The sequence below is a fragment of the Hirundo rustica genome, chromosome 3 (genome assembly GCF_015227805.2).
Source record: "Hirundo rustica isolate bHirRus1 chromosome 3, bHirRus1.pri.v3, whole genome shotgun sequence".
NCBI classification, from domain to species: domain Eukaryota; kingdom Metazoa; phylum Chordata; class Aves; order Passeriformes; family Hirundinidae; genus Hirundo; species Hirundo rustica.
The window spans coordinates 23,725,918-23,746,243 of NC_053452.1; the positions used below are offsets into that span (position 1 = coordinate 23,725,918).

The 20,326-nt window shown below is 40.8% G+C and overlaps 1 protein-coding gene across 2 annotated transcripts in view; it reads left to right on the plus strand.

Annotated features, from left to right (window-relative positions):
* Positions 1 to 18,019, plus strand: part of LPGAT1 (lysophosphatidylglycerol acyltransferase 1) — a 59,731-nt gene extending 41,712 nt beyond the window's left edge. For both annotated transcript variants that reach the window (XM_040058322.2, XM_040058323.2), the window contains exons 6-8: positions 1,460 to 1,586; positions 8,431 to 8,537; positions 12,010 to 18,019. In XM_040058322.2, the coding sequence (XP_039914256.1) occupies positions 1,460 to 1,586; positions 8,431 to 8,537; positions 12,010 to 12,161 (386 nt within the window). In that variant the 3' untranslated portion in view covers positions 12,162 to 18,019. The remainder of the gene's footprint in view (positions 1 to 1,459; positions 1,587 to 8,430; positions 8,538 to 12,009) is intronic.
* The last annotated feature ends 2,307 nt before the right edge of the window (positions 18,020 to 20,326 follow it).

Here is a 20,326-nt window from a genome sequence, read left to right on the forward strand (position 1 = left end):
AAGAGTGTGAACACAGCAAACAAGCATCATACTTCCCACGTATTCTCCAAACTTCTGACAGTTTCCTGTGTGGTGGGTTTCCCAAGCCAGTGGGGGTTTCTGCCTGCTTAATTAACCCTCCATGTACTTACTCAGTTTCCTGATCCCAGCTCTTGGCATCCTTGACATCCTTTAGCGAGAGATTGGGGTTCCCCACCCCTGCACAAAAAATCATTTTTCTGTTTGCTATGAAAACTCTTCGTCTTGGCTGAATTTTGAGTGTCTGTTCTTGTATTGGGAAGGATGGTGAACAGTCAGTCTCCGTACATGTTCTTGGTGCTGACAGTGTTCTTGTCAATCTCTGTTACATTTCTTTTGTAGTTTTCTCAGCCGCAGGCTTGAAGAGTATTGTAGTTTGTACTAAAAGCTAACAGTTCTTATGTACTCTTGCCTGTGGGTTTCTGATAGTCAGCTTTTTAAATCCTTGAAGATCCTGCCTGCTGTGGTGTGAGCATATTGTAGTACTCAAGCAGTAATTGAGCATTACTCTGACGGCCCGGGCATAATGTGACCTCAAACACAAGACAGCTCCAGAATGGAGAGAAAATTGACAGGCTAAACTCAAAGTGCCATCTTGGCAATGTGCCTTCCTTCTTGGTTTGCTCTACAGATCTGCTGCTCTTCCTCTTAGCAAACCTGTGAATTGAAGACATGCCAGAGAGGGGTCATGGCTAGGTTGATTCATGACCTGGACCGTTGCTGGTTGTAACCTATATTCAGATTTTATAGATTATTCTGTAGTCATGGGATATTCTGAGTTGGAAGGGACCTACAGATTTGATTCTCTTGACTCATCTCAGTAGCAAATATTTTCACCTCCTTTGATCCTTTTCTCAGTTTCTGAGTGATCTGAGCAGCATGTGAACATGTACTGGTGTCGTACTACCCTGGAACCTTGTGGGTGCAGTATTTTCCCCACTGTCAAAACTGACCAACTTCTGTTCCTTGCTTTCTGACTCTAAGTATACCCTGAAAGTGGTGTTTTTCCTCTTCATCCTGCAACTCACATTTTTAATAACCTTTGAGGGATCTGCATAGCTGCTGCTCCATCAGTGATCTTATAGAAAGGGCCAGGTGTAAATGTGCTTGAAGTGCAGACCAAGAAGCTTGGATGTTTATATTGGGATTTTTCCTTTTGGTGAATGGGGGGAAACACCTGACCCTGGGGGCCAAGATGTCCTGTACTCAAACCTGGTGAGTGAACTTATTCTATTCTGTGTACCACGGTATCTAGGAACAGCAGGAATAACCATGAAATAAAATCTAGGTCTAGCTGAAGTTTGTAACCGTATTTCTGTGCTCTGTAATGAAATCTGGATTTGATTTTTGGTCATCTTATTTGTGCCTCATACCTCAGGAAGTAATATAAAAATTGAATAACTCTCAAATAAGTAACATGGAGTTTTCTTTTTGTTCCTAGAGAGCAAATCCAAAGGCCTCCAGTGGGTGATAGATACAACCATTGCATATCCCAAAGCTGAACCTATAGACATCCAAACCTGGATTCTTGGCTACCGACAGCCAACAGTGACACATGTACATTACAGGTAGGAAATAAACCTGCTCCTCCTACACTGAACTCTAGTATTCACAAATCAGTTTTGCCATTTCAGGAGAGGGGAAGTCAGTAGCAGTGGGAGTGGGGTTTTTGTGTCTCACACTGGTGGGCAACTCATTTTTTTTAAATCAAATACATCTTTTTTAAAAAGGTTAAGGGACTATTCTGTATCTTAGGACAGACATTTAAGTTTTGGACTAATGTCCCGTGGCTGAATAGAGTTGTGGGGAATATATCTGAAGGCTAGGTCATCTTTTTTACCTTAATGTTAAGGTGCTGGTTAAACCCAATGTGAATTTTTTTAATTTTGTTTTTTAGTAATGACAACTGATTAAAAACCATGGTTGTTAAATAAACCTATTTCCTAATAAAATACTATATTTAATTTTCTGACAAAGAAATGCCAGCTTTTTTACTCAAAGAATACTTTAAGTAGTTGAGCAAAGCAACTGGAAAAAGCAGCTGGAAAACGTTGCAACTCTCATTGACAGCTAGGATGGGAGACCATTAAAACTTTTCTCCTCAGCAGTTCTTTGTCTCAAGACCTAAACTGATAGAGAGAGAAACTGCATTTTGCTTTTAGCATACAGTGAATTGCAAGTCTGAAATCTCCAGGAGTAGTTTAACACTTTTTCTATACTAAATAAGTTGTTGCATTTTATCCCAAAATCACATTACTTTGTCTTACTCCCTCTTGATGGTTTGGAGAGCTTTTAGACTTTTACAGAAAGCTTTCTAGTATCCTTGTGTGGATCCCCTGGGTGGCAGTTTAGGTGGGAATGCCCTCCATCATCACTGCTGTGTCATTGTTGTCTGATGCAGAGTACAGGTTGCTCGCTGGAGCTCCTTTCCACAGCCGTGTTTAAATCTGTCCTTACTTTTTATAGAAAACTGCCTTCCAAATTTTCCTGAAGGTGAACATACACCCTAATTTATATAAGATAGCATTATATCTATTGTGCTTTATTCAGGTCACCTTAGTGCTCTCTCAGATCTCTGGGATAATTGCAAGTTGAATGTATTTAGAATTCATCTGAAAAGTATTTCCAAAAATAATTTCTTTAAAAACAACAGTAAGTTAACGTAAGTTGAATTCATTTCCTGCTTCTAAATGTATATTTAGACCTATTTTTGATCACAAGCATAAATATGATGTAACCTTTTTTTGCATTGAACTTGAATGTTTTGAGTTCTTATAGTACTGAAACTCTAAGAATAATATTTGAAAATATTTATTTTGGGGTGTAAGTTTATTATTTTCTTCAAGAGGGTCTAAGTCACTAGTTTAGACAGGAGCAAGCCTCCCTATTTGACTACTTTATGTATGTTTTTAATAACCTCTGTTTGTCATGGCTGACCCTGTAAAAACAGCTGAAGCGTGTCCCAAATGGAAAGTCAGGCAGCACCTCACCCTGGCTGAGCACAGAGGGCGATGGCTCTGAAATGAGACCGGAGTGTCTTGGCTTTGGCTGGAGCTTGGCCTGACTTCCAGTCCTGGTAGCTCTTGAGGCACAGGGCCCCTGCACTGTGAGGTGCAGGCATGTCCTCTGAACAGTTTTCTTTAAATGTACATCAAGTCTGTCTGCATTGGTATTATACCTCACTTTTCCTGCATTTACTGCGATAAAATCTTGCTCATTTTTTGGTAATTCGGAATGTCTTGGGAGATAACATTGGAAATAAATTGTAAGGGTCATTTTTCAATAACTGGGAAGAGAGCACAACAGTTTCTCATGTCATTTTTTTTAACTGAGTTTTTTGGGGAAAAAAGCACCCCTTTGGAAAAAGCAAATAGTTTTGTCCAGATGCTATCTGTAAGAAGAATCATGATTTAAACAGGCTTGTTCCCTTTTAGAGTAGTCCAGACCGGGGTATTGATGTATGACAGCAGTGGGGAAAAAAGGAACATGTTCTGTGCCACTCAGACGGGAGCAGGAGACTGCGGAGCTGCTTTTGTTCTGGTGGCTCAGTCAGTCCCTTCCGCTGCGCCCCTTCAGCACCACCTGTCTCTTTCTGCCGTACAGACTTTCAAATCTGGTGATTTCCTTTTCTCATAGCCTGGGCCTTTGCTGCAGGATTATTTCTTTTTCATCCTGCTCAGGGAGCAACAGAAGAGAACGCAGCAAGGAGCCTTATGTTACCGTTTTTAGGTGGCGATGGCAGAGAAGGCTTGATTTAATCCAATAATCTTTTTTTTTTTGAAAGCTCAGTTTGATAATGAGTTGAACCTTGCTTTTCAAATTTTAATTTTCAGTACAAATGACACAGTTTTCAGAAGTTCATAATTGGGCTATGCTGTGGCCTGATTTTCCTCAGAATGTCAAAAGAAACTTCCCTAGGAAAAAAAGAACAATTACCAAGTTTGGATCTACAAACACAAAGTGTGAGAACTTTACCCATCTATTGAACAGCTTTTTGACCCTGACTGACCTGTCTCAGAACTTAATGGAACGTGCTGCAAAACTCAGTTTGCTCTCTGAAATTTAATACTCAAGGAAAAAGTCTAATGAACTTCCTCCAGGCCAAATGGCACTGGGATTTTTGTGGGAGATGTCAATCCATCTGATGCAAGGCATGTCAAACTAGAGGCATCACTGTAAGACCTGCCTTGTAATGAGTCTGTTGGAAAGGTTTGTTTGCTCTTCTCAAATGGTTTAGGTTTGTGCTTAGGCCATTGTGTGGTGACTGTAAATCCAGACTCGCTGCAATTCCACTTGGCAGAAGTGGTTTGGTGTCCATGTAGCAAGGCCACGGACCGGCTTCGCTTCTCAGCTCCCACCATTTCTGTGCCATGAGTCAAGTTTGGGGTTTATTTCTCTACTTTTTACATCAGGCACTTGTTCAGTCTGATTGATTTGGTGTTTCTTAGCTGATCACCAAGTTTCTCCAGCAATAATTTCTCGAGTGCTGCAGTTCTGTTGGCAAAACCCAAGATTTGCAAATAAGAAACACGCTGGCTGTGGAGTTGGCTCGGTACTTAGCATCCCCTCAGTCAGGAATGGTGTGAGGCTGGTTTTTTTTGCCGTAGTTCCCTTGCAGGGCGATGCCCTTGGATGCTCACATCCCTCTTTTGGGCCGTGTGACAGTGACTGTGGTGCAGCCCTGACGTCAGCACCAGCCCGAGTCAGCTGTGACGCAGGGGTGGCCGTGCATGGAGGTGCCACACAGACTGCTCCCAGCTCTGGCAGCTTTCCTCCCCGCACCAGCTTTTGTGCTCTGCCACTGCTGAAACAAGCTTTCAGCTGCCGAGGAAGTTCTATTTTTGTGTCTGCCTTGATACAGATGTATTGAAATAAGCCAGGCTCCGAGCTATAAATAAGATGAAATGCATTGTGGTTGCTGAATGAATGTTGCAGAAGGGCATCCCATTTGGCAGTGTATTTTAATGCACTTTCTTACGCAAGTAACTTATTTTGTCGTGCCTGACATCTACCAACAGCCTCCACTGTCCTGCATTTGTTTAGAGCCAGTGAAGCAGCAAATAATATCATGACTTCTGTGGAGAAGTAATATAGAACTTCAGTTCAGGGTACGACACATGATAAAAGACAATTAGTACTTAAAGTGGTAGCCATGAACTTCAGAATTGAAATAGAGAATCAGAGGTTGTTTCTCCAGTAAGGACCACTTAAAAGAGAAAAATGTTTCTAAATATGCCATATTTCTGAAAATTCTTTGCTGTCTTCTGAGAACCAACTTATCGGTAGCTATTTCTCCACAGTTTGTCACATTTGCCAGCATGTCTTTGGCAGTTACACCTCCTGTGTTTAAAAATCCTTTCTTCTTTCCTGGACTGTCATTTATTCTAATATAATATGGTTTGGAGCATGGACACAAATCTCTGTAGTGGTTTAAGAAGTCACCGTCCCTCAGTCGGGTACCCAAAGTGTCCTGCAGCTGTTGTCACCTTGCAGCTGCCAGTAGGCACCTCCAGCTGGAGGATAATGCTTCATTACTGGAAAAAGATTCTTTGTGGATTCCCGTGGAAACGTGTCTTTATTTCCACCACTCTTTTCACTTCCCAGGGTGCAGCCTGTGCTGCCACTGCTTTTAGCCCCTTCCCCATTTTACCTGGGGACAGAAAATGAGCTGTTCCTGTGATATGAAGCAAAAAAAGGTATTTCCATTCAGCTTGAATTTTTTGGTTAAGTTCTTATCCAGTCCTGTAAAATTCCTTGTTTGCCACACCGGGAACAAAGATGGTCATATTTTAATGCAATGTGAGGTTAGTTTTGCCCAAAAGCTAGAAAGATCTGAGTGCTGCAGAGACTCTGTAGGAGCTTCAGGAGTTACATGTTGACCTTATTGCTTGCCTTGGCAGTTCTATGTGGTGATATTTTATTTTCCTGAGGAGATGAGCAAACCATTTGCTTCTAATGGCATTTCTGATGCTGCATACTCAGAGGAGGGGTAGAGCCAAGGTGATGCTCATGCCTGACCACAAGGACACCTGTTTACATATCTCAGTGAAAACAAGGAACTGTTTCCTGCATCTTTCAACACTGGACCTGACAGATGTCAGTATCCAGTGGCTGAGGATGACCCTTCTCCTGTTGGAGCAATGGCGCTCTGCTGCTGTTTTGGATTTCCTGTGTGGGAAGTTTTGTAACAGCACACTGGTTCACTCATATTCCTGAACCCAGTCTCCTTCAAGAGAGTGTTCTTGTAAAACACAGATGCCAGCTGAGTCATCTGATGGGCACAGAACCATGGCATTAGCAGTATGTTTAGTTTAAATATAGGGGCGGTTTAGCTTTGCCTTATTGAGTAGAGAAAGGGCTTCTTTCCAGAGTTTGAGGATTATTTTTTAAAAAATTTAATCTCTAATTTAGACCTGTCGTGAGTAAGAATGTTCTGCTGGTAAAAATAACACTGAATAATCTAAAAATACATTTGAAAATGCTTCTAAATACACTAGCAGTTAGCATTGCTACGTTGTGGCAGCCAGTGTAGCATTATCAGCAAACCAGTTGTTTTTTCAGACTGGGTGTAGCAGTGACTGCTTCTCAGAGTTCGAAGCAGCAGAGTTTCTATCCAGAGATTCAAGCATTCTGGCACTGTTACTGATCCACACAAGAGCCTGGATGGATTCAAGCAGGGAAGTGGTGTGCGGCATTCCTTTAGTCTCTCACAGTGCTGGTGTCACCTGTGCTTCACTTTACTGCTCCATTAAAGCGCCAGCTCAGAAATTGTTTCTAGCTGGTATCTGGCAAGATCCTGTAATGTTTTCAGACTAGGAGGAATGTTCTTGCCTAAATAGAGCTGTTACACATTAGATCAGGGAGAAGTGAAGGCAGAGGTGAAGAAGATCTTGCAGTCTGCAATTGCATGTGAAGCCAGGTAACCCTACACTTTGTCCTGAGGCAACACATGTTCTCTTAGTTCTGAACCCTCTTAAAACCTGCGTAAGCAAGCATCTGTCCTTCAAAAATACTCTGTGAAACACAATATTCAGTTGCTGAGCCTTTTATCTCTTCACAGCAGATAGGCAGAAGAGAGTAAAAATAGTGCTTGGCAGCTTGGTTGTGTCTGGGGACACAGAGTTAAGTATTTCTTAGTGTTCTACCCTCAACAAAATGGTCCTTGCTCTGTGGGTGTGTTTTTTACTTGCTGCTACGTGGTTTAATTTTAACCTGCTGTACAGTATCTGGGCTTCAAGATAAAATAGTTCTTTATTGTTTGTCTTTGTTCTTAATATGCAGACTGAAAACTTGAGCTGCTTACTGAAGCACCATTTCATAACATTTGTCTTTGGCCAAAGACTTTTCTTCAAACTCTCTTTTATCTGAGATAACAGTTGCTAGTTTCTGGTTACCAAAACTGGCTTTACTGGAGCATAGAGAACTCCACAGTGTGAGGAAGATGTAGGCAGAGTTACTCCAAAGGCTACAGAGACAGCTTGAGTTCATGTTGATACCACAATGTGTAAATAAAGTTGTTCATCTCCTTATATTGAAGTTGTATGCCATTTGAGCATTTGAGCAATACATATTGTCTCTGTACGCCAAAGCACTGTGATTTGTGATTCACTCCTTAGAGCAATGCTTTGCTGCTCAACTCCCCCACTTACAACTTATTTTTCCATGCATGAGACTGAAAGAGGGAAGGACAAATGACAAATGAACAAAGCTGGCAAAGATGTTGAAAACTGTAACAGCAACAAAAGCATTCTTCAAAAGTGCCTTATTTTCTTACTCTGACATTCCCATATCTGTCCAGAGGCTGCCCAGATGATTGTGGCGTTACTTTCAATTCTTTGCAGTATTGAACATAGTAAGCTGCACATAGTAAGTAATACAGAAAAAACGTGCCTTGGAAATTTCAGAGCTGCCAGCATCCTTTGAAAAGCACAGAGGGCTTGTTTTCTGGGATGTGGAAGAACTATTGGTGCTTAGTGATGTCATTATGTGGCTTCTGCCTGCTGAATTGTTTCTTCAGAGCTGTGAATGAAGCTTCTCATTTTTTTCTTTCTTTCATTCCTCCTTGGTTTGTATTCCTTTTAGGGATAGTAATATAGTGTGGTGTTATTCTATTAAAAAACAAACAAAAAAACCCCAGCGCTTTAGTAGCTTTTATCAAAAACTGTAGTACAGCATTTGATGGAGACTGATGCCAGTGTCTTCTGTGTGGTTTGGGTTGGCAGCCTGGCATTTTCCACTCTCGTGTCCTTAATGCCTCTGTGATCTGTGAGTTGGAGAGGATGCAAATCATGCAGTTAGATTTATACAAAAGTCTTTTTCTCTCTGTTTTGTGGTGGGCTGGGGCAGAAGAGTTTTGTTCTGCACATGCAGAAAACATTTGCTAGGCTTAATTTGTGCTTGTTTCTTTGATAGGATTTTTCCAGTGAAAGATGTACCTGCAGAGCCTGAAGCTCTCACAAACTGGCTGTACCAACGGTTCATTGAAAAGGAGGACCTCTTGACACATTTCTATGAAACAGGTAGGATGATACCTAGCAAGGAGAACTGTGCTTTGCTAATGACTTCCCTTACAAGGGTCTCAAAATGGTTTAAGAATGTGTAAGCATTCTTCACATGGGTACAGAAGATACAATTATTGCTGTTATTACTGCTTTTTATGTGACAAAAAGTATGATTAAAGAATTATCTAGGAAAGATAAAGTACCTGAGCAACATTAGAGTTAGGGTAGTGTTAAAACAGTAACACAGAGTTCAGCTGCGAAACGTGCTGCTCTGGGATCTCGTGGCAAAGATCCATGATTGAAAGTATGATGGGAAGGAGCTGTGAGAATTACCTGGCACACAGTCTCTGGGGCCGTGATCTGCAGCCCCGTGCATCCCAGTTGTTGATGGGGAGTGTTCAGTGTCTCAGACAGCTGAGTTCAGTGTTCCTGGGTGACTGTGTTAAATGAAGATGCTTCTTCTCTGAGATGATTTATTGCAAAGGCTCCTTTAATTTAGTTTTGAGTGCTTCATTTATCAATCCAAGTGCTTAAAGAGATTAATAGAATTCTTTAACAACCCAGAGTTATATTTTGTTTTATGAAATGTTGCTGTCACTCAGCTATCACTGATGACAAAGTTCAGACTCTGCTATATAAATCACATCCAAATGCATATATTGGACGTTATTAGACAAATAACTTTGTGAATACCTTTAAGAATACAAGTGTGGCAAGTAGATTGTAAAGAATTCTTGGTTTTGTGACATTTATTTTATGCTATTGAAATAAGTCATACCCAGAAAATCTAACTAGTCAGAATTTCTGAGAGTATAATTAATATAATCAGATTTATTCATTAAAATGCACTTCCAAAATAGCATAATTGGTAATAATTTGCCAGTGCAATCAGTATGAATTAATAAAGACATGTTTTAAATGTAAATGCTGTAACATAGGACCTTATTAGGCATAAATTAGCATAATTTAAAGTTACTGCCATTTACACTTTTTGGGAACTTGCTTGCATTGCTTTAGTTTGGCCTACTGAAAAAGTAGGCTGCTACAGTGTTTGGAAACCCCTTGGAAAGGTCCTGAGGTTGACTATGAGGGGAATCCCTGAAGCTGCTCAAGAGCCAGCTTTGTATTCACCTGGTACACGGTCACAAGTGGGGGTGGTTTTAAGAGTTAGGGCTGTTTCTACTAGTATTAATAATTATTATTGTTAGCATTAGCATCATTATATTATTGTGCAATACACGCTGCTTAGGAACTTCTCTCTCTTAATAAAGTTTACTTCATAAAGCTGCAGTAACATTTAATGCTCCATGAAACTTTAAAAGTTTGCATTGACAATATCACTGGTAAGAATACATTTTCTTGGCTTATTTGTATTTGGGAAGAGAAAGAAACAGAGCCCAGAGCACCTTTCTTCATTCTGCTGTATTCTCAAGTGTCAAGAACTTAAATCACCTGGGGAAAACCTGTAATATTAGACCTCTGGAAATCATACCAAAAGAAAAATATGCCTAAAATTTGACGTGAAACTACTCCATAATTTTTTACAGGTGTATTTTATGCATTTCATTTATAAAATTAAAACCACTTCAAATTAATAGCTGTAAGTAACAGACTCCTGTTTTAGGCAGCTAGTGGAAAAATTGTATTGGCAAGTTCTTGATTTCTCTGAACTCTTCAGCAAGATAACCTTGGAACCCCCAGTAAGACAAGTGAGATTACATTTGCAGGACAAAAACACTTGGGGAGCAATTGAGGAAAAAAACTCAACCATAAACTAGGAGCAGTTGGAAATGAGTGATGGTGTACTGAAGTCAGCGTGCTCCTCGTGCTCCTCATTCCCTGTGCTCAGAAGCCAAGTGGTGTGAGGTGATGAAAAAGTAAGGAATGGCATCCCTAAAGCCATGGAAACATTCTTTGTTGTACCAGATCTGAAACCTCATCTCGAAATCCTGCATACAGGTCCATTATCCTTGTCAAGGAATACAGACTGAACTGGGAAGAGGGACAAATAATGGGATCTTAAGATTAAGGGTAAGGTGGAGTTGTTTCTGTGAAGGATGACTAAAAGTACTTGGCTTGTCTCAGCTGGGAAAGGGAAGGGTCAAAGATGGCTTGGAAGAGGCAGCCCTCTGTTCCTACCAGGGAAAAAGGAAAGGTTTTTAAACCAGAGGTCAGTGTTGGTACAGAAAAACAAATGGACCGTGGAAGAACAAATCCAGCGTAGGGTGGACAGATTTAGCTGAGTTACTGGGGAATAATGGTGTGGCAAATCTACCCAAGTGTGAAATACCTATCAGGGAGTGGTGGATGGGGCTCATCAAGGGTGTTTTTAGGCTTTTTCTTTGTTTGCTTTGGTGGTTTGTGGATTTTATTTTTTTTTTTTTTTAATTAAGAGCATTCATGCAGGAAGAAAAAGCGCTGTCTCAAATGCTTGATTGCAGTTCCTCAGTGATTGCAAATGTGATGCACAGAGATAAGCTGCTGATGGTATCTAATTGCCCAAATTGTGTGGTTCCTAAGATTAAAAATTGACATTGCTGCATCTTTACTCTTTGAATCATTAATTTCATGTTCTTCTGAGAGAAGCTGAGACTCCATAATGCTGCAGCAAATACATCGTCTTCTCTGGTATATTCAGAGTTTTATATTCCCTGTTCAAGATTAACAACAACAGAAGTGCTTCATGTCATCAAGTCTTTGTGCATCTTAGTACAATGTAACACAGATGATTTAATGTGTTGATGTAAATATATGCAAATAGTTTGCTTGTGATCATAAAGCTCTGATGTATTCAGGCCCATTTAATTTAGTGTTGCAAGTCAGAAAATGTTGAAGTATGGAAAACCCAAATTTTATTGTCAGATGAATCTCTTCCAGTCTTTCCCATCTAAGGAAGGATTTCAGTAAAGAATTTCTGGAAAACACTGCGGCAAATTACAGTGTTTCCTTAGTCAGTATGACTGAGTGTTCAAACAATATGTGGAAACTGTTCTTTAAAGAAAGTGTATGTATTTACATTTTCATTAAGACCCTCCAGAATGTATGTGTGTTGCTTCTTCCCAGTATATCGTATCACCGCCAAACAGCTGTAGAGTTCAATATGGAATCCATGCAATTTAATCATGGCGATACTAATAAAACTTAAATAAACCCACAAAACTTAGTTGATAGTTGGATCTCTCTGCAAAGGTTGAGTACAGTGATAGCAGCCTCTAAGGAATGCTTTCAGGCTTATGCTTAAAGTTTATACGGAAATTAAAATTTTTCATATTAATTAAGGTAAGGAGTTGTGTTTTGGTTTGGGTTTTTTTATTTCCTTGAAGGATTCTGGGGAATCTTTCATAAATTTGTCTGCATTGGAGCACAGAGCAGCGCCCAGTTTATCGTGTGTGGACACCATTTCTGGGACAAAGCAGTGGTGGTAAAGAATTGTGCATTAAGGCTGTCATTCCTGTGCAAAGCATTACATGTGTTTTATTTTCTCTTGCAGGAGCTTTTCCGCCACCCCAGGGTCAGACAAAAGCGATTTCTCGGGAGATGACCCTCAGTAACCTGTGGCTGGTTGCCATACAATCATTTGCATTTTTGTCAGGAGGGATGTGGTACTGCTTCTTTCAGTATTTGTACCATTGCCTATTTTAAAAATGGAATGGGACCTGAGGACACAATGGGAATCCAGGCTCTTGCAAATGAGTATCATGTTGTATGTGCAAATGTGAATATTCAAGAGTAAAGGAAAATACTGGATGGACTTTTACCTCTCTTTGGGGGAATTTTAAATTCCACTAAAAGTGAAGATCAGTAACATAGTGACCTGATGATGTATTATTTTAAGAATTGTCTGTATTTTTAAAAATGTATACTCTCACCCACACTTAAGCAAATTCAGCATTTGGACAAAAGGTGCAATCGTACAACCACCGTAGAAGAATGTCTGTGACAAGAAAGCTTTGTCACCGCAAGTATTTCTTGGCATTGTAGTTAGAGCTCAGAAAATTCAGCAACTTGTCTCTTCAGTAGTGTGTTCAGCATTGGTGTGGTAGAGAATCCTCATTTGCACAACGTGTACTTTATTGCAGCTCATTGTGCTGGAGTCAGAGATCTTCGACAGAGCTGATGGAGGTGTCTTTGTGGCTACGCAGTCAGCAGTTGTCATACCAGACACATTGATCTAAACCCAACACCCAAATAAGATCCAGTGTCAGGTCTGTCCCGTGAGGAACTGGTCCTCAAACAAGCATTGCAGCATCACAGTGTGATTAAAAGCTGTCCACGTGAGATGAATCAGCCCATCCCTGCCGTGGTCTTGCCATCGGCTCTCCAAGTTCCATGTGCTACCAGTGTCTCGTGTTATAGGGAAACTCGGAAAATACAAAGTCACTCAGTTAAATTCTCTTTTTGTTCAGAATGCAGCTCAACCCTCATCATCAGTTTTAAAAATGCACTTTCAAAGGTGAAAAGTCAGTGAAGGAAAGACATAAGACTTGGGGAACGGAGGGAAGCTTTGTCATGCGTTGGAAGGCAGAGCAATTCTAGCTGTTTCTGAAGGTCTGCTGGTGCTGCTGGTGATTTTTAGCCACCTTTGTATTTTGTATACTGCAGTCCAACCAAGGTGACCTTGGAGTGGTTTATAGAGGCCTTTTTCTCCCCGCTAGTTGCAACAGTGCTAAATATACTTGTGGGAGAGTTTAAATAATTCAATGCCAACCATCTTAATGTTTTGCTAAGGAGTAATAGAAGAAAAACTAGTTTCGTAAAAAGAAAAAAATAGGTGTAATTGCTGTTATAAATCTGTAGGAAGATACTACTGAAAAAATAAGTATGGGGAATATTCTGAATAACTACATGGAGGGCAGTGTTAATTAGCTCACCAGTAAAATCTTACTGCTAAAATCTTACTGGAAGAAGGATGGGTTGAACTGAAGGGCAGATGGGAACAGAAGACACTTTCAGATGTGTAGTGCAGGATCCTTTTGAAAGGACGCCTGTGATGTACAGCCTTACTTCTGGCAGGTCTGGTTGGCATTGTGTTTATGTGATTATGCACAGATTTGCGAGAACTGTTCCTAAAATAAAACTAATCTCTCTAAATACAGGCAGGGTAGCCAGAACTTCAGATGTTGGCATGCTGCCTTCTACAGAGTAATTTTGTTGAGAACAAAGTAAGCCCTCAGTAGTTTTGGCTCTGAGCTAGCAATATTGATTCCCCTTCTGTCTCCCTCTGCTGCTACATGAATCACAGGAGGTGGTGTGCGGAATACAAAACCTTGCCAGTGTTCCCTTTCTGGAGTGGGGGGGTGCAGAGAGCATACCAAAACACGAGGCAGTGCCAATTTCTCTGGCTTTGTGGAAAAATACTTTGTCAAATATGCCATCCCTGCTCCTCCCCATGCAGCAGGGGTTGCTCAGTGGGGATTGATGCAAGGTGACACACCACAGTAAGGTCCCTTGAAGTGTTTCCTCCTTTCCTGACTACCACAGGAGGCTGGAGACAAAGTACAGTGGTTGTCAATAGCTTCATGTCTGAGGCAAGATGCTGATTATAAATGCCATCTCTGCACCTGAATTCTGGTGTAACCATTGCAAAGAAGTAGGTATGCCGTGATAGGGAGGGAGTCCGTGGAGTATTTGTTGTTTCGTGTTGCTCTTGCTAAAGTTCCCCTGATGGAATGAATGTTTTTAATCTGCCATTTGACAGGGGGGTGTGGGGGCAGCCCAGCACTGTTAAGTGGTTATTTCTGCTGCCCATGGGACTCTTACAACTGCAAAAGGCAAGTGGCAAGCTACTCACTGCTGTCCTCCCCCATGTAGTTTGATCAGAACCACAGAGATGCCCAGAGTACAGCTCAGTTTATTTTGAGCTAGGACAGACTTGACTGATGCAAAAAGGGAAGTTTATATAAGCAGATTGCACAGCAGTTACTCACATTGGGAGATTGTTCTCCTAACCCTGTAAACTCCATGTAAGAGCATCTTGTTTTGTCAAATGCAGTATTGTTATTTTCTTTTCCCAGTGGGTTGCAGTCAATAGCAAGTGTTCACGTGCTGCCTCAAGGAATTAGCGCTGCGCAGTAATGTTTCAGATGAGTGTTTGATTGATCTGGTCCTGTTCATTTTCACTTTGTTCCTCTCTAGTTCTTACTCTTGCAAGATGTTTGTTTCCAAGCACTGGTTGTTGTTTCAGTAGGGTGAGGAAATAGTGTCAGGTCCCAGGCTTGTCTCCTGCCTGCACTGGGAGATGGGAGATGCACTCGGCTTTGTACAGCCGAGTTTTTGTGGGTGACATAGGAAGGAAACCATTGGAAAGCAACTCCAAAGGACCCTCCCAGCATCATCCTGGATACTGCTGCATGAAAGAGAATAAAGATAAAAGAAGTTTTGCTTTGAAGGGAAAAACCTAAAATGGATACAACATGCAGGAAATTCAGTGCTAAAAATACCGTGCTGGTCCAGACTATCTGGAGCTTAGCAGGTGAGTCTGTAAAACACAAATTCTGTCAGCTGCAGTTCGGTTCTACCTTCTGGCAGTTGGCTGCAGTTCTGGATGGGGTGGGCATTTTGCTGCACTGTCCATGGGTGGACAGTGAAAGTTCAAAATGTGTTTTGATAGAAAGTGATGTTAATGAACCATACAGGTGACCACAAATTAATATCACATTAAATTTATATTAGGGAAAAACAGTGGGAAAATGTGTAAAATGATCAAAAATGAAAAATTCACAGAAAAAATTCTAACTGAACGCTATTGCACACAGAAGTGAGAACAGAGCGATGTGAGTACATTGCGAATAATAAGAAAGAATAAAGATGGTTCTTTGCCAGGGTTGCCCACGAAACATCTCCACGTTTCTAGGTTTAATTGTTCATAAAAGTTGTTACAGTTGAAGTTGTGTCAGTCCTCACAGTTTAGCTTTGCTGCTCTGTGAATCCCATGATGTGAAAAGCACCTGCCCATCCACGCTGAGCAGTTTCTTCAGTGCCCTGGGGTGCGTGTGCCATCATTTCAGTCTCACTTGGGTTCCATGTCTGGTTCTGTTGAGTCTTGCAACAATGGTGTCTCTCTTTCTTCTTTCTTTCTTTCTTTTTTTTTTTTTTTTTTTTTTTCCCAAAGTTGCTTTCACCAGATGTTGGAAAGTGAAGTTTCAGTTTACCTTGGTTTCCTGGAAAATTAAAAGCTTCCCTCTCCCTCCTCCCCCGGCGTCACAAATAAGGTGCATCTTCTTGCAGTAAAAATAAAGCGATCACTGTGGTACTGTTCATTGTTCACGTGGTTTGCAGATGATGTAACTTTTCTTTGTGTGACACTGCCATAAAGTGCTGTTAACTTTTCTCACCTGTTTGTACAAGATACTAACAAATACCGATCACTGTGTGTGACAGGATTCAACTACTCCGCTTTGCCTTGACATAAATTTTGGGACCAAAGGTACCTAAAACTGGGATTTCCAAATCACAAGCCTGGGGTTGGATGCATCCTCTTGACAGTCAGCTGGAGATTTTATGGTGATCTGATACAATCACACAAAATAATTATACATCTGGGGTTCTGTATTTTTCGAAATAATGGAGCCATATGAAATAAAGGGTTATTTTGCAAAATTGCATAGTTGATAGTTTTTACACTTCTTTTAAAAAATACAAAGCAAAAATGGGAAGAGCAAAATGGAAACCATACTCTGGCTTAAAATGTCTGCATACATTAGAAATGCTTCTGAACAGTTCTACTTTTTCTGTAAGAGCTGTAGACTGCCTGGCTGTGATGGAAGTCATCATTGGAAGGATTCTATGCATTTTAAAGTTAGACCTTTTATTTTATCATGAGATAATGAAGTAATTATTCACTGAACAACTGTCCTATTAAAATGAGTTAGTTCCTTAAAATTACTGCACCATGATGTTCATATTGTATGATGAACAGGGTTTTTTTTTTTAATACCAGTTATCTTCACCTCCTGTTTTCTCCTTCCCTTCTCTGTTACCTCCATTTTTGTTTTGTGTGATAAAATGGGTGTGAAAGCCTAGAGTGATTGTCAGTGGTTTTGCGAAGGGCTGGTCATGTTTGGAATTATTTTGCTGAATTTATTTCATTGGATTTTTTTTTTAAAATAAAATCTTCCCAGCAGCCAAGATGTCTTTCAGAAATGTAGACAGCTACCAGAAGCAGCATTTCTCTTTCTTTTTCCCTGGGTGGGTTGTTTTGGTTTTTTTTTGTTTTTGTTTTTTGGGTTTTTTTTCCTTTGGTGGGTTTTGTTTTGTTGGTTGGGGGTTTTTTGATAGAGTTGATTTTTTTTTTCCAGTTTTTTTCAAGACTTTTTCATATGCTTCTTCTAATCCTTAACAGATGAGATTTTCTTTGATGGTTGTATTTATTGTGTTTATAACGAATGGATACACAACCTTTACTGTGCTTACCATAAACACAACAAATAGTAAAATAACGCTTTGGTTCACTGTACAGCTGCAGTGTTAATTTGTGATGGGTAAGATTCTTTATTAGGAAGGACACAGAGACAAATTTTGTTTCCGTGCCAGAAGTAGCAAGAGGAGGAGTGGAGCAGTAGGGGAGAAAGGGGACAGCAGCTTCTGCAGCTTTCACTCACTCCAGCATCTGCTATAAGCTGTGCCGGTGCCCAGGCTGCGGAGTTCTTCTGCAAGCCACTGTAGCAGTGAGTCTTCTTAAAGTTTCTGAGAGCTGAGGGTGTGCCAAGAGCAGAACCTGAGCCCCCTTACCCTGGTTTGCCTCCTAGAGGGACGTGACTTCAGCCTTGTTGGGAGCAAGGCTGTCGTCATTGTGACATCTGTACAGTTTTACAGACGGATCTGTTTTAAGCAACTCCAGCTGGGCAGAGCAATGCCAGGTGGGACAGCCCCACTCATTCTGTGGCCCTGGCAGCTCTCGCTGGCGATGGCTCTCGGCTCCTGTCACCTCTTGAGTTCACTGCTGGGGCCCAGTTCTGCAACGTCTGATGGAGGGAAAAGGAGCTCCTTGGAGCGTCGTGAGACATCTCGCACAATTTCCAAAACAGCGCCATGGTTGTAGTGACATCTACCTCTTTCTTTCCCTTCTGGGTTTTGTCTTGTTTTTCTGTGTGGTGTTTTTCTGTGAGGGGTGGGGGGAATTGGGGAGTGGGAGGGAAAACTTGAAATCTGAATATTAAGACAATGGTGGGGGATCCAGTGCTTACCAGCTGTGTTGTCATATTGAAAAAGCCATTGTTTTTAATTCCTGCCTAGTATGAAATGTTTGTTTTAAAAAAATCCTTCCTGCTGGAAAGAAAAATGTATTTTTAAAAAGAAAAAAACCATCCCTCTTGGCTATGAGAATGTCAGCTGTATGAGTTGTGACCATATCATGACATGCTGATCAGATAAATAAATTTTTATCTCTCAGGACTCTATTGTATTTTTGCTGTTCTGGTAACTGTCAGCTTTTCTGAAAGGTTTCTCTTCATTTTTAAAGACCACTAATTTCGGCTGAAACAGCAAATAAAAAAGGTGTGCGAATGTCATGTATGCTTACTCTGGTTTACAAAAAAAAAAATTTGTCTTGATTTAACAAAAATTTATCCTGTGAAAAATAATAAAAGGCTACAGGTAAAAAAACAGGCACCTGAGGTGGTCAGGTATTACGCACTGCAGTTTCTTTGATCTCAAAGGCAAAGAAAAGGTATCTCCTGGGGAAGAAAAAAAAAGAGGTTTTCTCATCAATACCTTTCTACAGATAAATCTGTTTACTTAAACTTCTCATATGTCCTTGGGCTCTTTGTGGAATGAGGAAGAAGTCTTTTGGGTTGGTTGTCCTTTCTGATGCCAGTCTGGCCATCACCTGGTTTTGTACCAGGTTTGATTAAGATTTCTCCCTGGGCTTGGAGAAGTGGTGCATCAGGAATTTTAGAGCAGCTAGTGCTGGGATCTGGTGCAGCTGAAAAAAGGCTGCCAGTATTTTTGCTTAAAAATAAACCATCGAGTTAGTTGTAAATGGTGGTGTTGTGTAAGTATTAAAGGCTGATAAGAACAGATAATGGGTTAAAGGTGGCAAGCAGGTTGCTGGATGGTGACATGCAAATTTTTAAGTTTACCCGGGGAAACTGGAAGTTCCAAAAAAGTTCATGTTGTGAAAGGAATCAGTAAGATCAAACTCCAGGTCTATACAAAGGGTAAATGATAAGGTAACCTCAGTAGAGCTCTTCTGTGTGGCTTTGGGAAAAAGCGACACTGGTCTTGCTCAACAAAACTACAGGACTAAATCAGATGGCAAATGTGGCTCATTATTATATGCCACAGTAGAGTTGGCTTTTTATAATCTCACTTAAGAACCGGAAGGAGAAAAACTAAAAGGTCAATTTATACTGAATTGCTGAAGAGGAAATTTTTCATCTGCATTTGGCTAGTAGAATTCTGCAGATCTGTTCAGCTGTGTACAATATTTTCATAAATTACATGAAATAAACCACAAATTGTTTTTAATACCAATTTGTTATTAATAGGGACAAGTTGCTGAATGTTCCAAGTCACTTAGTGCAGTGTATGTTTGATACTGAGGAAAAAGGAAGGTCATCTAGCCACAAGGAATAGATGGAAGAAGAAGAGAAATTATTCCAGAAAACACAAGAGTTGAGAGATTCTGGCATCTGAGGGCTGCATCAGCATATCTGCTGTAAATAAATACATAGAAGTAAAGAAGAGGACAGATTTGACCATTTGAGCAGACAGACCAAGTAGGAGCAGAGGGTAGTAGGATTTCCCTCTGCAACATTAGTGAGACCACGTATTGAATATTGACTCAAAGTGGCAAGGCAAGATGGAAGAGCATGGCAGTGTTTTTCCCCCAAAGTGGAGCTGTTGGGTTTTCTGCTCTTCTCTGTGCTTTTGGCAACGCTGAAGATGCTTCTGGTACTGTTCTTGTGTTCCCTTCTCTCTGCATTTCTCTTAGGCAGACACACTGGGTTTTCCTCATCACAAGGATTTGAAGGGGAGAAACTCAGAGCTGTTAGATAGGGGCTGTCCTGCACCTCTGCCTTGAAGTGCACAAGAGGTCAGGCATCCTGAAAGAGAGAGCTCCGTTCACTGGATGAGATGGTCATTTTCCTGCACTGAAAATGCCAAACTTAGAATTTATTAGAACAGAACTGATGGTTTGGTTTGCTTTTTTGGGTTTGGTTTGTTTTGGGGTTTTTTTGCCACTACTCTGACTAAATACTCTCTTGCAGCTGGCAAAACCAGTGGAACATTTTATGTACAGGGCTCTGCTCAATTACACCATGGCCAAATGATATACAGGATCTTGCCTGACAAGCAATTTTAAGAGCCTTCAGTGCTGCACCTTGTGTCCTCTAAGATGGGTGGGGTTGCTTTTCCAGGAAATTCCTAATCCAAAACTGATGACAAAACCAGGTGTGAATAATATTTAATGTTTATAGTAGAGTCTTAAAACTAAGCTCTGTTAATTGCCCACAGGCCTGCAGTAACATTTGCTGAAGCACTTGCTTAGGGTAGCACTGGTTTAATTTCTGTCAAAAAAAGTTTCTCCCACTTCTATTTATTCCAATACTAAGTGCTGATTCCACTGTCACTTAAGGTGATAGCTGAGGGGTTTTCTTACTCCAGCCATTCCCCTAGGGAAATAGTCACAAGATGCAGTTTGATGTTCCATGTTTGTGCCACAGCTGATCCCTAAAGTTCAGAACGGGCAGCTAAGGATTTGCTAAGTGGGCAGAAGCACCTGTAGGTGAGAACAGTCACCAAAGGTTGCCTCTAACACCTGCTCCTGTGAGGCCCTTACCCAGGTGTCTCTGTTGTGCTGAGGC